The sequence below is a fragment of the Poecilia reticulata genome, chromosome 13 (genome assembly GCF_904066995.2).
Source record: "Poecilia reticulata chromosome 13, P_reticulata-male-v2, whole genome shotgun sequence".
Classification (NCBI taxonomy): domain Eukaryota; kingdom Metazoa; phylum Chordata; class Actinopteri; order Cyprinodontiformes; family Poeciliidae; genus Poecilia; species Poecilia reticulata.
The window spans coordinates 30,931,588-30,955,079 of NC_088842.1; the positions used below are offsets into that span (position 1 = coordinate 30,931,588).

Below are 23,492 nucleotides of genomic sequence, written 5' to 3' on the forward strand. Positions count from 1 at the left end.
GAAACTGAAACTTTGGTTTGCACTGTATCATAAAACTGCATCTCAACAGACACTGTATTTTTAAAAGATGCTTTGTAATCCAGCAAAATGTGACGTAAAAGTACTTCAATAGCTCTGATTCTGGAGGAATGTTGTTCCCTCTTACCTGTGTAACTCATGCATCGCTTTTCTAAGGAAACAACTGTGGTTGCATTTATTTTCCAACTTTCTGAGTTGCGGTGATTCACTGTTTCCCAGAAAAACTTCTTCAATAAAATGATTGAGTCTTTTTACATTTTTCTGTTTTTGGAGTCATTTTATACAATAATAATAATAAAAGAAAAAAGATGGGAGTTTATTTTTAAGTCACATTATAATTATGGAGGACTCAAACTGACTAAATTAAGAATAATACAGCTATATAAGTAAAGAAATCAATACACTTAAAACACAACATTTTATTTTAAAAACTTTTATATAAGAACTTTTATAATTTTTTATGAATTAATTGACTTCAGTTAAATTCTAACAGTATAAATTTTACTCATTTAAATTTTTTTCTTATTTTCTTTTCACCCTATATATAGATACATTTATTTATCTATACAAAGATAAATATATGTATATAATTTTATCTTAAATAAATTTTTTAAGATAATTTTTTTCTTTATCTTGAATAAAAAATTATAACTTTTTAGTTTTGCAAGTAAAATCCAATCTGTGAGTTTATATTTGTGCCCAATATAGACACATAGATTTTACGTCTATATATATTCCATATATAAATAACTGATATTTTTTTATTTTGAGATATTGTGTGTGTGTGTTTATGTGTGTGTGTGCTTTCCAAAATAGGATTGGAGACACAAAAAAAGTTTGTCTGCAATCATAAGAAGTTGTCAAACGGCCTAATAAAGTATTTTAAACATATTTGTAAAAATGTAAAAAATGTTTAAAGTCTGTTTAAATTTTTATTTTTAACATAAATACATCTTGTCTTTGGTATTTCATGACATCTTCTACATTTTAATTGATTACAGTTTATTCAAGAGGATTAAAGTAAATGAAGTCATATTTAATAAATTAGAATATATGTCTAGATGAGGCTTGTCAGAGTAAGTTACGCATCCATGTTTCTGTATTATATTATATTATATTGTTCTGATGTAATATTATAATTATAAATGTCAAGTTTCTTTTATTAACTTCAAGTGGAAAATCATTTTAACATATAAATCTATTTGAAGTGTTTAACTTAGTGACAGTTTCTTAAATAATATATTAATGTACTGAACGGACCTGCAGTAAAACCAGGAAGAGACTCCCTAAATGGAAATAAACACACATCCGGTGAAACTCTCTATTTTGAAAACCTGAAACCAGTTAATGGAGGCGACGTCCCAGTCCGTCCAAGACCCAACCAGCGTCGTTTGTTGTTGTTTAAATCAGGAATGCTGATCGTCATCTGCATAAGGTCATCCATCTTGTCGAAACTATGCCTCAGCCGCAAAAAAATAATGTGAAAAATCTGGTCAGACTGGTAAATCTCCACACAAACTGGTTCAGAACCGAGGTGAAGCTGCTCTGGCTCCGCCTTCAAGCCAGACGTCCTTAAAACCAACTGGGCTTGGAAAGCGCTGGCATTAAGCTGTTCAACCGGCCGACCTTTCAACTCGTTTGTCCTCTCCGCTTGGTTCTGCTCCAACTCAAACTCCATCATGGTGTCAATGGGACGACAGATGCTGGGTTTCGTCCTGGCCGTCATCGGCTCCATCGGGACCATCGTCACCTGCGCCCTGCCCATGTGGAAGGTCACGGCCTTCATCGGCGCCAACATCGTGACGGCGCAGATCATCTGGGAAGGCTTGTGGATGAACTGCGTGATGCAGAGCACCGGCCAGATGCAGTGCAAGATCTACGACTCGCTGCTGGCGCTGCCGCAGGACCTGCAGGCCGCCCGGGCGCTGGTGGTCGTCGCCATCATCGTCTCCGCCATGGGAATCATCCTGGGCGTCGCCGGAGGGAAGTGCACCAACTTCGTTGAGGAGCCGCGCGCCAAAGTCAGGGTGGCCATCGCGTCCGGGGTGATGTTCATCTGCGCTGGGGTTCTGGTGTTGGTCCCCGTGTGCTGGTCCGCCAACACCATCATCAGGGACTTCTACAACCCGATCATGACCAACGCCCAGCGGCGGGAGCTGGGCGCCGCGCTCTACATCGGCTGGGCCACGGCGGCGCTGCTCATCCTGGGAGGGGCCCTGCTGTGCAGCTCCTGTCCTCCCAAATACGAGGCCCCAGAGTATCCCATGAGGTACAGCCAGGGACCCATGAAGTACAGCCAGGGACCCACATCCGTCGCCAAGTCTATGGCCAGATCCGTAGCCAGCAGCCGGGCGTACGTCTGAAAGCTGAGAAAAACTGTAAATTATTGACATTTGGAAGCAAAATACCTTCCATGTGTCTCTGAAAGAATGATTGACTGACTGAGAGGCTGGATTCTTGAAAGAAATCTGGGAATCCTTAGCTGAAGACCTTCTTAAAGAAGAAAGATGTGGTTGTGAGTTACAGTCCATATAAGAGCGTTGTGATCTCTGAATGTGAAGTCTGAACTGGTTTATGACCATTAAGACTAACGATTGACTTTGTACAAGAGACCAGTGATACATTGTGAATTTATTGTATAGTATTCTATCTATTTTAAACGTTTCCATTGGGGTTTTTTGTAATAATCACTTATTGAATTGTGTTTTTCAACCTTATACCTTTGTAATAAAATGTGGTTATCGTATTATTACTGTTGTCAGAGATCATTTCTTGGTCAAAAGATTCCCTTTTGGTTACAAACCTCCAGAAACACAAAAGTATTTACGGTCTTGTTTCGAGTGCAGATATCTTAGTCCACTTAAAATAAGTAAAAACTAAATCACAAGTAACTTTTCAGCAGCATATCGGAGCTTGTTTTAAGTCAGTAATTTAATAATATTGATTTATTAATGAATTGGCAAATTGTTTCACGTATAACATGGGGAAAATGTCATATAAGTGAAATAACTAGAACGGGGTTGCTAGGGAACGGGCTGGGGTTGCTAGGTAACGACGCGTACTAAAATATTTGCTCTAGAAACTAAACCAAAAAATTACTGTGAAGGATTTTGTGTTTTTTGCAGTCCAACCACACAAATTTCACAATTCAAAAGTGTTTCTTTGATTCTCACAGAGAAATTACGTAAACATTACACTTTCAAAAATCTACCAAATAATTCATGAGTAACAGCCGAGACACTTTTTCTTTCTTGGAGGAAGTGTTAAAACGTGTCTAGGGGGGGGAACTTTTGTGCAGTGAAAGTATGTAAAAACACGCAACTGTTCAAACTCGTCAGGCTTTTTCCAGCCCAGTTAAACCAGTTTTACAGTCCGGACCAGAACCGGAGCCTTTTCGGTCTCCTGTCAAGTCTCTGCCAACATTGCACACTTCGTTGTGTTTCAGTTGTGTTTCAAAGACCTTAACTTCACAGTGAATAAATGTCACTCGGTACCAAAGAGTTACTTTTGATCAGATTTAATCTGATCAGTTTGCTGTATGAGAAATTAGACTTTGTATTTGTGAGAACAGAAACAAATCTCTGAGCACATATTCCAAACTACTTTAAGACAAAACATATTTCCACGTATCTGGTTTTGTACCAATTATGGGGCATTTTATACCTGATTTATAATTTTATATACCCACAGTTTCATAGAATAAGGTTATGACTGAAATAAAACTTAAATTGGTTTTATAAAAGCTTTAGAGGCCAAACTGGAACCACCATCGATGGAAACAGGATGTGAAGTAAGATCTTCAAAAAACAATATACAACAATTTCCAAACAAAAAACAGGAGTTTATGATTATTCATAAATATGTGTAAGCATTCAGAAAATATGCAACAGGTTAAGAAGAAACTACTTGTTTATGACTGTAAAAAGAAAGTATAAAAGGAAGAAATTCATTTTTTATTCACCAATTAGTGTATATACAACAAACATTACAGACTAACCAAAAGGGACATGGATCAACAAAATAAATAACCAGATAATAGCACAAACCGTAGCAACAGAAATCAAACATTGAAATGGATACATTCAAAACAAAGAAAACACAGAGCATAACCAACTGCTGTCACAACAAAAACAATGAAATTGTTCAACATGTGGATTAGGAAACACTTTGGTCTTTTAATCTTGGCAGTTATTTTCTAATTTGCATTATTACACAACGTTAATTTATAATCTGGAGTTATTATATTTGGACTTAAAGATGAACGATCCATAACTGAATGAACAGCTTCATTTATTTCAGATGGAAATTAGAAACCAGGCCCGAAATCTGCGTCTGAACCTTCAGAGACACATAAAGACGGTTACAAAGTCAGCCTTCTATCACCTGAAGACCATTTCCAGGGTTAGAGGATTAATGTCTCAGCAGGATCTATACAAACTCATCCATGTGTTTATATTTAATCACACTGAAAATCAGTCGGGATGCTGCTGCTTCCTCACTAAAACCAGGAACATGGAGGTTTATTAACATCATTTTTGAACATAAATTAACATTTCCTGTTTGTTTTTTTGTTTTATTATGAAAACCTGTCTTATTAATAAACCATCTTGACTTCATATTAAAAATAATCTTTATTTATCATTTTTAAAACATGGGCTTGTTTGAACAAATTAGTTTCACATATTGCAGGAATAAAAACTTCCTGCTCAACATCAAATCCTTTAAATCTTAATTTATGTAAACTATAGTCAGTATAATGAATGGAATAAGTTTCATAGCTAATATCTGTTTTTACTGCCATTTTGATCAATGCCTAATCAAAGCTACCAACCAGATAATTAAATTACGAAGCTGCTTCACATATTAGACTTTATTTCGGCACCAAATGGATCCAAATGTCTGTAACTTCCGACAGTGAAGAAATGGTGAAATTGTTGTGACTTTCAGAAATGATTCCCGTTACATGAGCAGAGTGACGTCAGCACATCTTGATCTGGGCGTGTCAACACACCCTGTCCTGTTCCTGCTAACTTTATCTGGTTTCACATTCCTGCGTCTGCTTTCAAACTCGACTCGCCCAGGAACCGGTTACAGGCGTTCACCTAAAACTCAGCGACGCTTCCGCTAAATCTCACACAGTCAGAAGAAAACAGCTGAAACTGCAGCTCTTATTTTTAACTTTTAGTGCCTGGATGAGTAAACAAACTATGGGTCTGAAAAAAAAAAGGATTTATAAAGTTTTCTGCACATTAAACAATCTCTAGGCAAGTCAAATTCAAAATTACTTTATTGATCCCAAAGGCAGATTAAATGTAGCTCGTATTAAATCAGATTCAGGGTTAGATAGTTAGATAGATAGCAGTCTGTAATACAGCGAATCTGAAGAAGCCTCTGACTGAAGACATTCAAAGGTCAGATTTTAGAATGCTAAAAAAACATTAAACTTTTGTGAAATACACCAAAAACAAAGATAAACTTAAATATTCTAAAAATACACAAGAGTCAAAAGATGAATGTTTATTAATTTAGTGTAACGATCGTAACTTAATCCACTATCAAACTATTTCTCATCTTGCACATCTGTCCTGTTTCAAATGAATATAGTTGAGCTCAAAATTATTCATACCCCTGGCCGGTTTAGACGTAAGATTGTTTTCATTCAACCAGGAAGTCTGATTGTGATTAGGAATGAGACGTACGCAGTCAACGTTGAAAAAACAAAAACAAAATTTGCATATTTATGTTTTAGTCTTAAAGGGTGTGTCAAAAATATGTATTACCTTCTCAATAATCAGTATAAAAGTCTTTTTTGGCATTGCAGGAATAAACTCAGATTTTTTTGGTGTTTTAATTATAGATTTATTGCTAAACCTACAAAAAAACTAGTTTATTATAAAGTCACCATATCAGACTTCCTACATGGTTGAGTTTCATTCACATAAGATTTATTTGCAGCTAATTTCTCAAACTTCCTGTGACCTTCTGAACTGACTCTTCTAGTAACTTATGTACCTAAATGACGCGTCATCAGCTTTTAAGAGAAATGAAGAGAGAGGAGTAAACAGTGTGAGTAAAACTGCTGCCTGTGGTTTGAGGGACTGATTTATTTTTTAAAATGGTTTTAAGATTGTGAAACATGGGAGAGTTATGTTGGCGCTAGTTTAATAACATCCTGCAGTTGTGAAATATTTCACGTTGGTGAAAAAGAGAAGATAAAATGATCCGACTGTCTTTGTATCTAATTACACTGCAAAAACACGACATCTTACCAGGTATTTTTAGTTTAGTTTACTGCAAATATCTTAGCAAACTTGAAAAAAGGCAAAACTAGCTGACAAGTAACTTTTTAGTAACATTTGGGAGCTTGTTTTTAGTCAAAAAGAGTTGTTTTTTTTCCCCTTCTGAATGTCTTCATTTTCTGCAAAAACACAAAATATTACCAATTATTTTAGGTCTGGTTTATAGACTGAAATAAGACAAAAATAACCGTCACGTTTTCAGAAATATGTGGGAGCTTATTTTAGATCAATAATTCCCTAATATTGATGAAAACGTTCAGATTGATTCACTTGTGGGAAAAATGTCTTGAACTTCTTCATCAATATTAAGGAATTATTGACTCATATTCGTTGCTTAAAAGTTACTTGTTAGTCAGTCAGTTGTAAGATTTTTGCATAAGAAACTGGACCAAAATACTTGGTGATACTGTGTGTTTTTGCAGTGTTCAGGTTCTTAGGCTTTGTCAAACACTCCCGTTGCTCCACATGACAAACTGTCATCATTCTCTGCAGCCTGCATTCTGGTTAGTGATGTTCCTGGAACAGCTTGTGCAGCATTCTGGCTCATCTGTACTCAGAAAAATGGTTGAAACCCCAACCTTTATTGTCCATGCACACAAAACCCGCCTGCAGGTGTGGAATCATTTGACGGGCCTTCTAGTGTTTCCCTCATAGCTTGGCGTTCACACCTCCCATTCTTCTACTGCCTGTGGTTCACACAAACACCCGGGCGCCGCTCTGTGTTCTTGCCAGAGACGCACAAAGACGCACAGCAATGGCCTCCATGGGGTTGCAGATTGCCGGTTGCGCCTTGGCGCTCTTCGGTTGGATCGGGGTTCTCATCGTCTGCGCCCTGCCCATGTGGCGGGTCACGGCGTTCATCGGCAACAACATTGTGACCTCGCAGATCATGTGGGAGGGCATCTGGATGAGCTGCGTGGTGCAGAGCACCGGCCAGATGCAGTGCAAGGTGTACGACTCCATGCTGGCGCTGAGCAATGACCTCCAGGGCGCCAGAGCTTTGGTGGTGGTTTCCATCGTCGTCGGCATCGTGGGACTCCTGATTGGTTTCGTCGGGGGAAAATGCACAAACTTCATTCCGGAGGAGAAGGCTAAGGCGAAGGCCTCGGTGGCTGCAGGAGCCATCCTGATCGTCAGCGGAGTCCTCTGCCTCGTTCCCGTTTCCTGGACGGCCACCATCATCATCCAGGACTTCTACAACCCTCTGGTGATAGACGCGCAGAAACGAGAGATCGGGGCGTCTCTGTACATCGGCTGGGGCGCCGCGGCGCTGCTGATCCTGGGAGGGGGGCTTCTGTGCGCCAGCTGCCCCCCAAAGGAGGAAAACGCCCCCTCTGTGAAGTATCTGCTGAACAGACCGGGAGGAAACAGCGAAGGAGAGTCGTACCGATCATCATCACCGACGAAGACGTATATTTGAGACAAACTGGAATTTGGACTCAAACACAAAATCTTACTGAGTATTTTTGGTCGAGTTTCTACTGGAAACATCTCAGCACACTTGAAATAGGACAAAACTAACTTACATGCAACTTTTCATCAAGATATAGGTGCTGGTTGTAAGTAAATAATTCCCTCATATAGGTTTTTAAAAGCACTATTTCCACTTTCGCCTGAAGCAAGACGTTTTCCCATAATCTGCCAATGCAACTATAACCTAAACAAACTTATGTCTTTTCTGAAAAGTTACTTGTAAGTCAGTTTTATCTTATTTCAAGTGAACTAACATACTTGCACTATAAACTCAACCAAAAATTCTTGGTAAGATTTTTAATTTTCACAGTGAAGGACGACATTCAAGCAGCACAAAGACGAAAAAAACTTTTTTTCAACCTGCAGTGAAGGAAATCAACACTTTGTCTTATGACAATCAAACCGTTTTGCATTAAAACGGTTTAGTTTCAAGTTGTACTGTTCTGTATTTTTTATTCATTTTGGAAAATGTTTTTTTAAGTTATTCTTTTCCATTAAAAGGACCTTTTGTTTGCTGGCGTTAAGCACCAGCAGGTGATATTTAAACCAAACACAGCAGGAACCAGTTTGGCCGGTACTTACCAGATCAAATCCCAGGAACAAAAGCAGTGACTCAGGGAATCACAATGCCGTCCATTTGTCCGACATTCACGCAGAAAGGACAGTAATTAAACCAAAAACTGAGACTTATGCAGCTTAAATCTGCACAAAACGGTTTTTAAAAGATGTTTTTTTTAACGAATTTTGTGTTTTTAGTGATGCAGCAGCAGCATGACGGGTTTGATGCTTTCTTAGCCAATCACAATGACACTTGAGATGAGGAAGAAGGAGTCAAATTACGAAGCAGCGACGCTCAAACTGGCTCTTTTTCACTCAGACGTTACAGGAAATATGGTTTTTATGGTTTTCTTGTGTTAATAAATGTCTGTATGTATATGTGTGCTGCTTTTTTCACCTCATACACTTTTAATCAAAGATAAATATGTTTTAATTTAAATTGTCTTTCATTTATAGCTGTTAAAACTTCTGGTTAAAAAGATATAAAATACACTGAAAAAACACAGAATCTTCAGTATTTTAATGCAAATATCTGAGAACACTTAAAACAAGACAGAAATAATTAGAAGTAATTTTTCAGCAAGATAAATAGGCTTGTTTTAAGTTGATAATTTCTTAAAATTGATCAAAAAGTATTAGTTTTATTGGCAGATTATTTCCCTTTTAACATGAGGAAAATGTCTCGTTATTAATAAAATTATCTTGCAGTGAAACTAGAACTTTTTCATCAATATTAGGAAGTTATTTACTGAAAACAAGCTCCTGTATTTTGCTCAAAAATTACTTGTGAATTAGTTTAGTGTAATGTTTTGTGTACTAAGATAGTTGGTCTACAAAAAAGATCAAAAATACTTGGTAAGATTTTCTGGTTTTGCAGTGTAAATTCATCTTTTATTACAGTTATTTAACGTCACACACAAAAAATAGATAAATATAACCTTTCATTTTATTACATTTATTTATTGGGGGAAATGCTGAAGGAGGAAACAATTATTCCCAGAAAAATTACTGGAGTCACAATTATAACCACAAGTTACAACCCCATCAGATTAATGTAAGGAAAAACATTCCTGTCATTATTTTACTATTTTATATCGAAATGAATTACTTCCTGTCTGCATGATATTATAAATATGACGCCACAAGTTCTCCAAAAATGTAAAGAGAAGGAAACATTTCCATCCATGTAAAGCAAACCCCTTTTTTGCCCTACCACCACAAACGTAAACAGGAGTTTTGCTAAATGCTACCTGGACTTTATTTTAGAAATGTTCTTACAGGTTTTTCTTTGTAAAACATGTAAGAACCTGTCAGGTAATTGGAATGAAAAACAGATAATTGAAAGAACAATGATTAGATGTTTGTGTCTTTATGCTTCAACTTTATTGTGAAATGTTACAGGAGATCTTACATGAGATCTCCTGTAAGATCTCCTGTAAGATCTCCTGTAAGATCTCCTGTAACATTTCACAATAAAGTTGAAGCATAAAGACACAAACATCTAATCATTGTTAGATGTTTGTCACTCACAAGGGAGTCATGTGAGTGACTCCCTTGTCACTCACATGACAAGGGAGTCATGTGAGTGCTAACTGTATACGTTGGAAAAATTAGTCAAAATATAAAAACCACTCATGTTAAGAGTAATAAAGGAGCTAAATTAAGATGCCACTAAAATAGCAACACATCAGTTACTTTGATAAAGTCCAGACATTTTAAATTGGATCAGCAGCAGGATAAATTATCTACAAGGTGAAAGATGTTCGGAAGAAAACAAAACATTTCATTCAACTCTGAAAGCTCAAATATGTGACGTAATACTTCAGAAGTGCTGCTAAATAAAAGAGCTGCACTTCTGCAGCTTAACTTGCAAATTCTGTCAATAAACACATAAAAATAAAGTAAACAATACAATTATTTAAAAAGTAAAGTGAAATAGTTATGGGTTTGAGTGTGAAAGAGACTCGGTGTGGTTCTCTTTCCCTCTGCTCTGAGTCAAACCACCCTGTTCCCCTCCTGGCCTGCGGGAACGTGACGCTGCGTTATGTTTCACCAACTTCTTCATCTTCTCTGTATTTTGTCCTGCGCTGCCACCTAGTGGCCATCTGGTAGCATGGCTATAAACTCTGTTTAGTAATAAGAATCAATTTCAGCATTCAGGTTTGACATTTATGGTGCTTTTAATTTCTTTTCACCTTTATGCACATTTTAAATGGTTTGACAATAAATCCAAAGTGTATAGTTTTATATATGTAACTTATCTTTGTAGAGATTTAATTGTTTTTATTAACTTAAAAAAGGAAACAGGGTTTCTGATTGTTTCACCAACTCAAATCTTAAGATTTTTTTAAGACTGTTATGAATTAAAACCGAGATTTGTGTCACGACAGAAAGGTAGACAAGAAAATCACATATTTTATATAGTATTACACTGCAAAAACACAAACTTTTACCAATATTTTTTTTGCCTACTTTTAAGTGCAAATATCTTAATACACTTGAAATAATACAAAACTGACTTAAAAGTAACTTTTCAGCGAGATATGGGAATTTGGTTTTAGTTCATCATTCCTTATTGTTGATACAAATGTTCTAGTCCCACTGGTAGAATATTCCACTCCGCCGTTACCTAGCAACCCCAGTCAAGCACCTCCCGTTGCCTAGCAACCCAGTTCTAGATCCACTGGCAGATTATTTCACTGATATCATGGGGAAAATGTCTTGTTAGAAATTAAATAATCTATCAATGGAACTAGAACTGTTTCATTTATACTGAGGAATTATTGACTAAAACAGTTTCTTATGTCTGAAAAGTTACTTTGCCTTAATTCATATGTGCTGAGATATTAACTCTTAGTAAAGTTGTGTGTCTTTACGGTTCAACGTCCATTTTTTTTTTTTCATTAAAACTGGTTGGATATATAATGATGTGTTTCCGATTGGACCCTCAGCCTATTGGTTGTGTTTTTAACAGACTTTAAGGCTCCCATGGCTCTGCAGGAGCTGGGCATCAGCCTGTCCATGATGGGCGTCGCCGGCGCCATGTTGATCTGCGGCCTGCCCATGTGGAAGGTCACGGCGTTCATCGGCACCCACCTGGTGGTGATGCAGGTGTTCTGGGAGGGCTTGTGGATGACCTGCGTCAGCGAGTACACGGGCCAGATGCAGTGCAAGCTCTACGACGCCCTGCTGGACCTGTCGCCGGACCTCCAGGCGGCCCGCGGCCTCATCTGCATCAGCCTGGTGTTGGGCTGTCTCGGGTTCCTCGTCTTCATCCTGGGAGCTCGCTGCACCAACTGCCTGGGCCACCCGCGGATCAAAGCGCGGGTGGTGATCTGCTCCGGCGCCATCTTCTGCCTGTCCGCGCTCACCACAGTGGTCGCCGTCGCTTGGACCGCCAACACCATCATCACGGATTTTCACAACCCCAGAGTCCCCGAGGTGCTGAAGAGAGAGCTGGGCGCGGCGATCTACATTGGGTTTGTGACGTCTGGGCTGCTGTTCTGTGGAGGAGCCGTTCTCTGCGGGACCTGCCCACCAGAACCGGACAGATTCCCCTCCAGTGGCTACATGCTGGCCAAGACTCCCACCCGGAGCAGCTACGCCATCAAGAACTACGTCTGACAGCAGAAACTAAACCACAACGTCTTGACCTCTGCCGACCTCTTTAATTACGATCTCTACACTGCAAAAACACAAAAAATGACCAAGTATTTTTGGTCTAGTTTCTACCGCACATATGTTACCACACTTGAAATATTGAAATACAACAAAACTAACTTACAAAAAACTTTTCAGCAAGATACTATTGACTTAAAGCTGCATTCTGTAATATGTTTATTAATAATTTGTTGAAAACTGTCACCATGTTCTGACAGTTTATGAGGCAAATAATCTGAGAAAAGATCGATCTCCTTCCTGAGCCGCTACTGCCGTCTGAAGAAATGACCAAAAACAACCAATCAGAACCAAGAGGAGGGGCTTAGCGCTGTCAATCAAGCTTGTGTGCATGCTGTTAAATGTGTAAATGAAACAACTTACTGTTACAGAAAAAGATGTTTATCTTATTCCATCAATGGCCATGCTAACTAGCTTTAGCATTCACAACAAGATCTGCTGACAGGGAGAAACTGTCTCATAGCAGAGCAAGAGAGAAAGGGTGGTGGGAGGGCGCGCACACGGCCATGATTGACAGCACTAAGACCCGCCTCCTGACTCTGATTGGTTGTTTCTAGTTAGCGCTGGGAGAAGGCAGAGAACCTAAATGTTTTTCACAGATTATCTGTCTCATATCATATTGTCACGACATTGCTACAGTTTCAACAAATATGTAAAAAATATGTTTTATAAAAGTTACACACTGCAGCTTTAAGACAAAAATAATTTACAAGTAAAATCCTGCAAGATGTTACAGACCCTCAAAATCTCCCATTTCTTTCTGAAAAGTCACTTATAAGTTTGTTTTGTCTCATTTCTAGTTCTCTAAGACACTTCAGGTAGAAACGAGACAAAAATACTTGTAAAGATTTTGTGCTTTTGCAGCCAGTTTGAAATGTGACCGTTTTTGTTTGTTTTTTTTGCTGAAGTGCTTAAAGCAAATATTTGAACTGCTATTTTTGCTCGTTAATCACTTGATTTTAGTGGCAGAAATAAAAACCGTGAAACATTCGTGTCATACTTGATTTATTATCTGAAGTTTCTAACAGATGAATAATCAACTTTGCAGAAGCGTAAATATGAAAATATCAACACAAGTTTGAACTTGTGACTGAAAACTCACAGCTAAAACACGCATGTAGCCACAAGCTGTTTTCACACACTTTGAATCAGGTTTCATCAGGCAGAATCAGGGCCTGCACTGCAAAAACACAAAATATTACCAATTAGTTTGGTCTGGTTTCTACTGCAAATATTCCAGTACACTTGAATTAAGACAAAACTAACAAGTAACTTTTAAATAATGTATGAAAGGTTATTTTAAGTTAGTAATTCCCTAATATTGATTCTACTGGCAGACTATTTCATTCACAAGATATTTATTTTCAACATATAATAAGTCGCAATAATAAACTAATCGCATTATAAACTAAAGATTAATCATTTCTACTCTGATTATTAAAATTTGCTGAAGCACAATTTTGTTTCCACAGAATTCATAAATAATTGTATTTATTGCCATATTTTCCGCACTACAAGGCGCATAGAATAGACGCCTCAGTTTGGTTGCCGATTTGTTTTGTACTCCATTATTAAACATCCACATTTGTAAAGAAATGGTCCCCCAGTACTTTAAATAGTAGGCTGTCCCAGTCATTATTTCACTCATGGTGTTGGTGTTGTGATATTGTGCCCAACTGCTTTCTGGGTAACACAGACCAACCGACACGCTGCCGCCGCCACAGTCTGTCCACCCAACCCCCCCCCCCCTCCCCCCCAGCTTTAAATGTATTAGCAAACTTTATTAGCAAACCAGCGTTCTGACAACTATCCCAGCATGCACCGCGTACTTCTTCTACAGGGAAAATGAAGTCAGCGGCTGCTTACCGTAGTTGCTAGACCTGTTGTGGCTCAATATTGGTCCATATATAAGGCGCACCGGGTTATAAGGCGCACTGTCAGCTTTTGAGGAAATTGAAGGTTTTTAGGTGCCTTATAGTGCGGAAAATACGGTACTTTGAGTGTAAGTGTTTTTTTTTTTCAGGTTTATTTATTTATTTATAGTATTAGTTGATATTTAAATGATCTTCCTGTTGCATTATTATTATGCCATTATCAACTAATATATTACATACAATTGTTTCAAAAACAACAGCTGGACAATTTTTTATCATCCAGTAAAATTTCATACCATGACTTTTTCATCAATGTTAAGGAATTATTGACTTAATAAAACTTATATCTTACAGAAAAGCTGCATTAAGTGAGTTTAGTCTTATCTGTATTGTACTGAGGTATTTGCTCAGACCAAACATACCCGGTAAGATGTTGTGTTTTTGCAGAGCAGCAGCTGAAACGTCAGAGCACAGAGGTCGTTTGTTTTCTCCCCTCTCTGCACAAACGGGGATAAATGGATTGTTTTGAAACCATGGCAGAGAAAACAGAGGGATTTCCCTCCTCCGCCCAGCCACAGCAGTGCCTTCTTTTCAAGAATGCCAAAGAGCCGGTTCCCTCCTCTCTGAACAGACATGCACTGCAAAAACACAAAACCTTAGCAACTACTTTTAGTCTAGTTTATACCGCAAATATATTATCACACTTAAAATGAAACAAAACTATCTTACAAGTAACTTTTTAGCAAGAAACGTGTGTTTTAAGTAAGTAATCCTTAATATTGACTAATGAGCCATTTCCCCATTTTATTAATTAAATATTCTATAAATGGAACTGGTAATTTTATATTAATATTTAGGAATTATTGACTTAAAAGAAACTCATATTTCTTCCTGAAAAGTCACTTGTGATCAGAATTGGGTCGCTACATTTATTCATTTGCATTTACTTTAGTAGCTTCTTGTAAAAATAAAAAATAAAAAATAACATACTTTCATGAGTATTTTTACTACACTATACTTTGAGTAATTTTATTATGAAAATTTTTTACTCTTACTTGAGTACAATTTCTGGATTTTCTACCCACTGAATGAAAAACAAACATGTTTTAACCAAAAATTCACCAGAATCACTGAAAACATAATGAAGTATCAACTTTAAAAAAACACCTCAGTGTAACAGGGGTTTTATTTTAACATTATTGATGTGAAGTTTGTCAAAATGTGTTGATTTATTCTTTGAATTTGTTTTGTATAGTTGAGCTGTTTCTGCAGACATTTATATGAAGTTCTGTTGCGCTGCTCTTGGCGGTTGGCGGTTACCATAGCAACCGGTAACCGACGGCTCCGCCCCCTTTTTTCCCGTTCGTCGTTCTGTAACCGTGGTAACTGGAATCAGCTCTGTGTTTTCTTTACAAGTATTACATTTTAACATAGTTTAGACAAATGTAATAACATTCATATTTATCTGTTATCATTCTTAATGCTGTGCATTTTATCTATGTTTAATTTTACAACGGCTAACTGCTGTTAGCTAGCAGCTAACTTCTCATTGGGATTTATTGCTCTGTAAGATCTCTATTGTATTTTATTTAATGTACAGAAGCTGCTGGACTGATGTTAACCACCATCTTGATTTCCTCTTTTGTTAGAATAAATCCGGTGAACCTGCTGGACCTGTGGCGAACTTAGAGGGGCTACATGTGTAACCAAATTATTAAGGTTCCCCCAACTTAATCTATGTATGTTTGTCTAACATTTTAAATTCACATATGTACTTAGATAATCTTAATTTGATTACTTGTAATAAATGCAGCTTTTAAGGTTTCATAGGTTTTTCATTGAAAGAAACTGATTTTGATATATATATTTATTTATTTTGCCTGATTTTATTATTTTTGCTACCTATATAAATTATTGTCATTTTGGTCCCGACCAAAATTTCCACTTAACTTTATATTCTTGTCCATTTGAGGACGTAATTTACTCAGTACTTTTTACCAAATACTTTTTTTTAACTTTGACTTGTTGAAGTGATGCTTCTCTGACTTGAGTAAAATGTTTGTGTTTTCCATCCACCTCTGCTTGTCAGTTAGTTTTGTCTTATTTCAAGTGAACTCAGATATTTGCACAGGAACCGGACCAAAGTTACTTGGTAGGATTTTGTGTTTTTACAGTGTGCGCTTCACATGTCGAACATTAAAACAACGCCCCGCCCGCCCCGCCCCGCTCCTCCCCGGCCCGGTCCGCCCCGGCCCGGCCCGCTGCCAGCTGTTTCTGGCTTTGGCAGCAGAGAGAGGAGAGGAGGACGAGGCCGCTGGTCGGAGTCATGAAGCGGCAGCTGGAGATCGCCGCCCTCGGCGTGGCCGCCGCAGGTTGGCTGGCCGCCGTCCTCACTCGCTGCCTGGCGCTGTGGACGGTCAGCGGGACGCTCAACAACCAGACAGCCAGCCTGCCTGCCTACTGGGATGGAGTGTGGCTACAGTGGGATCACTGGGATCTGGCCCACGACGGCAGCCTGCACTGCTCTTTCTACCAATCCCTGATGTCTCTTTCTGGAAGTTTTCGCACGTGGAGGGCTCTCATCATGGCCGCCATTGGAGTCGGGGGCTTCGCCATGGTGGTCGGAGGAGTGGGGCTGGTTTGGTTCCCCGGGAGGGGCCAGATCAAGGTGTTTTCTGGGAGTTTTTTCATCCTGGCTGGGATCCTGTTGCTGGTTCCCACCGCCTGGACGTGCCACCACACCAGCCAGCCACTAGAGGGCGCGGTGCCGCTCAGGAGAGACTGGGGACCTGCTCTGTATCTCGGATGGATCTCCTTCGCATTGATGCTGGTCGCCGGGGTATTTCTGACCACCAGGTGCCCCACCGCTGGGGTTCAGGAGGGGCAGCCTGGCGGCGGCCTGAGCCGGGATGAGGAGGCCAGCAACCCGCTGAGCACCATCAACAGAACCGCGTTCACAAACAGCCAATACAACCGCAGGTCACCGCCCATCTGACCGAACTGGACCGCACAGCAGAACCAATGAACAGTGAAATTAATGCTCTCAGGAAAACTTCTGACTGCACTTTTTTTTTTTTTTTTTAAAGATGTAAAGGGTTAGAATTAACTTAAATGAGCAGAACTGCACATACTTTATTAACAGGGGTGAGTTTTGCTGTGTTTTCTTCTACTTTAACAAACTCTCTGTCTTTCTTTATTATTTCTACCCGAGTAAAACAAACAGTGACGTGTTTCTACGTACAACGGCTCTCGGATATTGAGAAACGATCATTTCCTGGATGCGTTTCCACTTCAGATGAGCGCAAAACTGTCAATATAATGTAAAAAAAAAGAAAAAAAAAAGGTTAATTTTGCAATTGACTGCGAAGAAGGAAGTGCTGATCACAGCAGAAAATCGACTCATCGTTTACTATGATGGAGCATTAGGACGATTGAGGATAGAAAAGAAAGTAGGAGCAAATTTCCATCAAAAACTCAGAAATTTAGAGATTAATCTTAGAAATTGTCTACAAAAACCCTGGAATTTCTGAGCTCAATTTTCAAAAGTCCAAATTTTTACATTTTAGAGCTCAGAAATGTAACAGTTCCTTCTAGAAAATATGTGAAATTAATCTCAAAATTTGAGTTTTTTTTCTTGCACATCTTTGACTTTTAGAGCTCTGAAATTTACAACTTTTTTCTGGAACAGTGGTGACCAACGTGGGTCCTGGAGGCCCGGCATCCTGGTGCTTTAGTTCTCTCCCTGGTTTAACACACCTGGATCCAATGATGGCTCGTTAGAAGAATAAGCCGAACTTGCTGAGAAGGTTGTTACCATCACCAGGGAGAGAACTAAAACATGTCGGATGCCGGCCCTCGAGGACCGACTTTGGACACCCCTGTTCTAAAACATTCTGAGATCTAAAAATTTTCTTGCTAATTCTTTTGCTTTTGGGCAGAAATGTACTCCTTTCTTTTTCTATCCACAATTTCCCTAACACACCGTCAAATTCCCCCCCCCCCCAACTTCTCTTTCTGCTTTCTGATTGGCTGGTTGAAATTCTACCGGAGGAATCCAAGTGAATGGGAGAAAAGCCAGAATATGCTGTGAAGCGAGATTTAATCGTTCAGTTTTGTTTATTTCTTGAATCCAAACATACCACAGTAATAAACTAAACTCTGTTTAGTGTTGCTATGACAACACCAAACATTGTTGGATAATTTCATATGACTGCAAAGTAAACTCTTTAAAACAAACTACTGTTTGCAGAGATGGGTAGCAACTAGCTACATTTACTTGAGTAACTTTTTGGGAAAATATACTTTTAGAAGAATTTTACTACCTGTACTTTTTAGTTTTACTTGAGTAATTTTACTATGAAGTGTTGCTACTTTAGTAAAATTTCTGTGTTCTCTACTGTTCAACCTTATTTTACCCAAAAGTTTTATATTGAAATAATTAGATTTGTAACAATATTTATATGAATTGTTTTCATTTTGGTTTTACAAACATTTCCACATAACTTTACATTTTGGTCCATCTGATGATGTAAATTTGAAATATCAAATACTTTTTCTTGGACAGCTACTTTCTTCTCGAGTAAAAACATGTTGAAGTAGTTCTACTTTTTACTAGAGTATAATTTTTGGCTTCTCTTCTGATCTGCAGACTAAACTGAATCAGACGTGATGGAAACAGTTTGAAGAGGGATTAGTGAAGGATTTATTCGTTTTTACAGCAGAGCAATAAACTTTAGACCAAATAGATCTGCTCAGAGTTTCATTTTCCCTGCAGTTGAACAAAATGACGACTGATAAAATTCATCCATTTCGTATATTTGATCTCAGACTGTTGTGTTTGGCTGAACTGGAATCAGACGCAGTGCGACAGAAACTCAAGGCGTGTTGGAACACGACCCAAAGCACAAACAGGAAGGGCGGCGTTCAGTTGCCGTTTTGTTCCCTGAATCAAAGTCGCAGCCTTTAAAAAAAAGCACAAAAGTTTTGAAATTATACTTGTATATTTCTGCAGCTTTACGGTTCCTCTGTGTTTCTTTAAATCTGATTTCATGTAGAAAATCTGCTGGATTTAACCTCGACTTTTCAGACTCTGTCAAATGTCGACGTAGGATGTAAAACAATAACAAATGTATTTTATTTAGTCATCAACTCATCCAAATTTAACACCGACAGCCAAAGAAGCCTGACTCTTTAAAACTTTCTGCTTCAACTTTAAATGAAACAAAATCATTTTAAACTTCAGATTTAAAATTGTTTAGTAAAATCATCATGTCTGTTTTTCCTTTTAGCTTTGTGTGTTGATTCTGCTTCAGAAGATGCAAATAAACATCTGATTTTCCATCTTTTGTTAAAATCTTCTTGCTTTTTTTTAAAGGAACACTGGATAAATTTAAAAAAAATAAAGGCACATTTCATACAACAGCCTCCCTGGTAAAAATCCTGAAAACATTTTCTTCTTTCATCCCAGAGTTAGAAAAGATTTAACGTCTGGTGAACCATTAAACACTGAAGTCCCATTTTCAGTCTAAAGGCATGCATTTATTTATCTACGGAGTTTATGGTGTCACACTTTTGCAAACAGACCCGCAGCATCACAGATCCTCCGCCATGCTTTCCACACATTCAGCCTCTTTTTCACACACAGTTCTAGTGTAGAAAACACCAAATACTCCATTTCTGTTTGTGATGGGCAAAAGCTGTGAAGTGCATGGTTGCTATGGAAACCCAGTGACCCACCAATATGATTTTGATGACATAAAAGCAAACCTAAACGCCATGTATACCAGTCTTTCCCATTTTGAAAAGCGGCTAAATGAAACGTGCCGTTAGGCCTCAGGAAAACTGTTCACAAAAAAAAAAAAAAAAAAAACACCTTCAGTTACATTTTTAAGGTGATATTTTCAGAAACAATTATGTCTCAACATTATATTAAAGACTGTAATAATGAAACTAATTTATTTGACATATTTCTATTGGGCTGCCAGGTAAAATGACAGATTGTGTGAATATTTATAATTATTTTATGTCAGTAAAATCAAAGTCTACAGAAAACAATCAGGTTTCTTTCTGTTTAGCTGCAGAGCAGGACTAATTGTTGGAGATAAATATTTACTTCTGGGCCTACGAAGATAAGGAAGGAGTAAAAGATGTGCACACCGGACAGGAAAATAATAAATAATAACATTTAGGTCAGAGCTAATTGCTGACTTTTTGATCGCTGAAGCCTGCTATCGGATCGACTCGTCTCAGCAGTGAGGTGAGTGAGAGTTTCTCTTAAACGCGGCTGCTGCGTAAAAGGCTGAAATAAGGCGAGTTAGACAGTAAACTGTGTCTCTGCAGGAGTTTTAGTGAATCAGCTCCTATAGCTTCTCGTCTCCTTCCTCCACGTCCTTCAGGCTCAGCACCTCCAGAGAGCCTCGGCCTTTGGTCTCACAGCGGATCAGCTCATCAATCTCCCTGAAGCAGCCGGGATCCACCAGAACCACCTGGCAGGGAGACGGGGAGGAAGGTCAGAGAGCAAAGGTCAGGGCTGCTCACTGAGCCACAGCGCTTAGCAGAGGATAGCAGCAGTTAGCTGAGTGAGTTAGCATGGTTAGCAGCTGTTAGCAGAGGATAGCAGCAGTTAGCTGAGTGAGTTAGCATGGTTAGCAGCTGTTAGCAGAGGATAGCAGCAGTTAGCTGAGTGAGTTAGCATGGTTAGCAGCTGTTAGCAGATGATAGCAGCAGTTAGCTGAGTGAGTTAGCATGGTTAGCAGCTGTTAGCAGATGATAGCAGGAGTTAGCTGAGTGAGTTAGCATGGTTAGTAGCTGTTAGCAGATGATAGCAGCAGTTAGCTGAGTGAGTTAGCATGGTTAGCAGCTGTTAGCAGAGGATAGCATCAGTTAGCTGAGTGAGTTAGCATGGTTAGCAGCTGTTAGCAGAGGATAGCATCAGTTAGCTGAGTGAGTTAGCATGGTTAGCAGCGGATAGCAGCAGTTAGCTGAGTGAGTTAGCATGGTTAGCAGCTGTTAGCAGCGGATAGCAGCAGTTAGCTGAGTGAGTTAGCATGGTTAGCAGCTGTTAGCAGCAGTTAGCTGAGTGAGTTAGCATGGTTAGCAGCTGTTAGCAGCAGATAGCAGCAGTTAGCTGAGTGAGTTAGCATGGTTAGCAGCTGTTAGCAGAGGATAGCAGGAGCTAGGAGAGGTTAGCAGTGGTTATCAAAGGGTAGCAGAGACTAGAAGAGGTTATCGTAGGTAAGCAGCGGTTGTCATGGTTAGCACAGGTTAGCTCACCATTTCCAGCTCTTCGTCGAACTCCTCGCTCTCCACCACCTGCAGCAGCGGCTTCAGCTTCTCCCTCAGCCTCTTGGCCTCCTTGGCTGGCACCGCCAGCCGCAGCCGCATGTGGGCTCTCTGGATCTCCATGGTCTCCTTCAGCTGCCGGATCACTTCCAGGGCCTGGAGGGAGAAAACAGAGCGAACATGGAAGGAGCTGCAGACTCAAGATCAGGTCTTTAGCAGAAAAGACACAATTACACCAGAAGAACTTTTTAAAATTACAAGACAAAAGTATTTTTAATGAAAAAAGCTTTGATGGAGTTATTAAGATCTGTCATGAGCAGCTCAGTCCGTGTCGTTTCATCTTCTAAATGGACTCAGATGTTTGTTCAGTCGTTTCAAAGTCCTGCTGCTGATGTGTTCAAACTGTAAAACTGATACTAAAGTTTTACCTCACAAGATGCTCAACAACTCCTCATTTTAATTTTTGTTGCATAAAATTATTACTTACTCCTCCTAATATTACAACTTTATTCTGGGAACGTTAACACTTTATTCTGTTGTTGTATGACTCCATTATTGCAGTACAGAGACTTTATTCCATCGTACAGTTGACCTGAAGTCCAAATAAATAAACATTCTTTCTTGTCAAACAAGATGGCCGCCCTGGGCGTGCTAACGTCACTCTGACCCAATGAGTGCATCATTGGCGAGGGGAAAAAATCCAGATTTTCTAAAAATCTACTCTTTAAAAAGCAACAAATTTCTGCTTTATTATCTGAATAATTATGTTGAATGTTTATTTTGTGCCAACTGAACACAATTCAGCAAAATTTACCCAAGTTTCTATTTCAGTTATTATGAAGTTTAATTTTACTTTACGTAATTTTTGTGTTCAAACCTGGAAAACATACTAAAAAGGAGTCATGTAGAGTCTTAAAAACATGTCAAAAAGTTGATAGTAGCCATGATTTTGTACAACAGCAGCAGATATTTCCACTTCCTTGTGGGGCTCAGCTTTCCCTGCTGACCTGCTGCTTGCTGCTCTTGTTGGGCTTCACAGAGTAGTGGATGTCCTTCATCGCTCGCTCGATCAGGCTGACTGTGTAAGGCCTCCTAGTGTCTGGATTCACACACTTCTCCGCCACGATGGTGGCGATGTCTCTGAACATGGTCTCCAGCTGGCTCTGCCTCTCCTTGTCAGACACCTGGAGCTCCCCTTTGGACAAAATCTGTCATAAAAAACAAACAGCAGAACGAAACGTTCAGGAAAAGCTCCGAATGCCAGGGCTGGAAACTCCTCGTGTTTTATTCACCTGTTTGCAGATTTCTGTTTGATCGCCTGTTCCAAAAGCTTTGACCAGGTCATCCTTCTTCGCCATCTGACCTTTGGAAACATTGACAAAAACAGAGTGTGTCTGCAGCACCTCGTCCAGGTCTTTCTCTCTGCAGTAAAAAAACAACAAATGAAAACGTTAGTTCCGCCCAACGGTCAACCGAAAACAAAAAAAGAGCGCATTCTGAAAGTCTGCTTTCAAAACGGACGAATGACCCGTTTAAATCCCTAAAATGTCAAGAGAAAAAGTCCCGGATAATGGAGTTTTAAAGTGACTCACGCGCCTGATCTCCAGCTCATGACTTTATTTTTGTAACAAGCAATTTCAAACCGCTTCCCGCCCTTTTTCATCCGAACCACGGCGACGTTGGTCAGTCGGATCTGGTTTGTTGGAGTGAATATAGACATGTTTTTGTTTGATAAGACACTGAAGAAGAAAAGGGTCTTCGAGCCGCTGAGGCAGTAAATAAGATGTGACGTCACCGGATGTGTGTCTAGGATACGGACCCGGTGAGAAATGCGAAGAAGGAAATAACAGTTCCGCTCTGAAAAAAACTAACATTTATAAAATATTTTCTAAAAAACAGTTATGTTTTTCTTCATTTATAATAGTAAATGAAAGCTGTAATTACGTTCTTAAATTAAATTTGTGGCCGTAAGAAAAGTTTTCAGAATTTTTTTAACTGATATAAATTGTCAGAAAGACAGGGGTCATTTCATTAAAATAATTTTACATTTGAAGACGTTACTTAAATGGCATCAAACGTTTCTTTCTTCTGTGAAAGCAGAAAATAAAACCCTGAATCTTCACAGCCTTTCTTGTTAAGTTTACCTGTCTCTGCTGCCACCTGGTGGTCATTTAGAAGAACTGCATTTTGCAGTTTCCTTTTAGATTAAAAAAAAACTATCTTTTAAATGTTTAATTTCTATAAAGCACACAATCTTACTGAAAAGTTAACACTTTCTGTATGAACGTTCAAAAATAAAGATGACTATTCA

At 38.9% G+C, this 23,492-nt stretch overlaps 5 protein-coding genes and 1 long non-coding RNA gene across 6 annotated transcripts in view; 5 read left to right on the plus strand and 1 right to left on the minus strand.

The window, feature by feature from the left end:
- The window catches only part of LOC103475128 (uncharacterized), a 3,647-nt gene extending 880 nt beyond the window's left edge, over positions 1-2,767 (plus strand). Inside the window, exons 1-2 of the mRNA XM_008426542.3 lie at positions 1-7; positions 1,559-2,767. The exon at positions 1-7 is cut by the window's left edge and continues 880 nt beyond it. Coding sequence (XP_008424764.2) covers positions 1-7; positions 1,559-2,381 — 830 coding nt within the window. The 3' untranslated portion in view covers positions 2,382-2,767. The remainder of the gene's footprint in view (positions 8-1,558) is intronic.
- cldnj (claudin j) overlaps positions 1-13,400 on the plus strand; it is a 45,525-nt gene extending 32,125 nt beyond the window's left edge. The window contains exon 4 of the mRNA XM_081615055.1: positions 11,323-13,400. Coding sequence (XP_081471181.1) covers positions 11,337-11,972 — 636 coding nt within the window. The 5' untranslated portion in view covers positions 11,323-11,336 and the 3' untranslated portion in view covers positions 11,973-13,400. The remainder of the gene's footprint in view (positions 1-11,322) is intronic.
- On the plus strand, positions 6,802-8,189 carry LOC103475127 (claudin-4-like). The gene has a single exon (XM_008426541.3). It carries the CDS (start codon positions 7,072-7,074, stop codon positions 7,735-7,737), a length of 666 nt encoding a protein of 221 aa, XP_008424763.1. The 5' UTR covers positions 6,802-7,071; the 3' UTR covers positions 7,738-8,189.
- A 1,474-nt stretch (positions 13,401-14,874) lies between the features above and the next one.
- Positions 14,875-16,115, plus strand: LOC103475134 (uncharacterized). Its single transcript, XR_535299.3, has 3 exons — positions 14,875-15,466; positions 15,550-15,639; positions 16,075-16,115. It is a non-coding gene; the product is annotated as an uncharacterized LOC103475134 (long non-coding RNA).
- Positions 16,116-16,133: 18 nt separating this feature from the next.
- On the plus strand, positions 16,134-19,240 carry LOC103475135 (claudin-4-like). The gene has a single exon (XM_008426551.3). The coding sequence runs from the start codon at positions 16,227-16,229 to the stop codon at positions 16,893-16,895; it is 669 nt and encodes a 222-aa protein (XP_008424773.1). The 5' UTR covers positions 16,134-16,226; the 3' UTR covers positions 16,896-19,240.
- A 986-nt stretch (positions 19,241-20,226) lies between these two features.
- On the minus strand, positions 20,227-22,992 carry sbds (SBDS ribosome maturation factor). Its single transcript, XM_008426552.3, has 5 exons — positions 22,774-22,992; positions 22,474-22,603; positions 22,189-22,389; positions 21,173-21,337; positions 20,227-20,385 (listed from the first exon to the last, which is right to left on the minus strand). Exons 1-5 carry the CDS (start codon positions 22,899-22,901, stop codon positions 20,260-20,262), a joined length of 750 nt encoding a protein of 249 aa, XP_008424774.1. The 5' UTR covers positions 22,902-22,992; the 3' UTR covers positions 20,227-20,259.
- Between the last annotated feature and the right edge of the window lie 500 nt (positions 22,993-23,492).

Coding starts and splice junctions, on each gene's coding strand:
- LOC103475127 (XM_008426541.3), top strand. CDS start 7,072: ATGGCCTCCATGGGGTTGCAGATTGCCGGTTGCGCCTTGGCGCTCTTC.
- sbds (XM_008426552.3), bottom strand. CDS start 22,901: ATGTCTATATTCACTCCAACAAACCAGATCCGACTGACCAACGTCGCC. Junction 21,338..22,188: donor ACAAGAGCAGCAAGCAGCAG/GTCAGCAGGGAA, acceptor TTCTCCCTCCAG/GCCCTGGAAGTGATCCGGCA. Junction 20,386..21,172: donor TCGACGAAGAGCTGGAAATG/GTGAGCTAACCT, acceptor TCTCCCTGCCAG/GTGGTTCTGGTGGATCCCGG.
- LOC103475135 (XM_008426551.3), top strand. CDS start 16,227: ATGAAGCGGCAGCTGGAGATCGCCGCCCTCGGCGTGGCCGCCGCAGGT.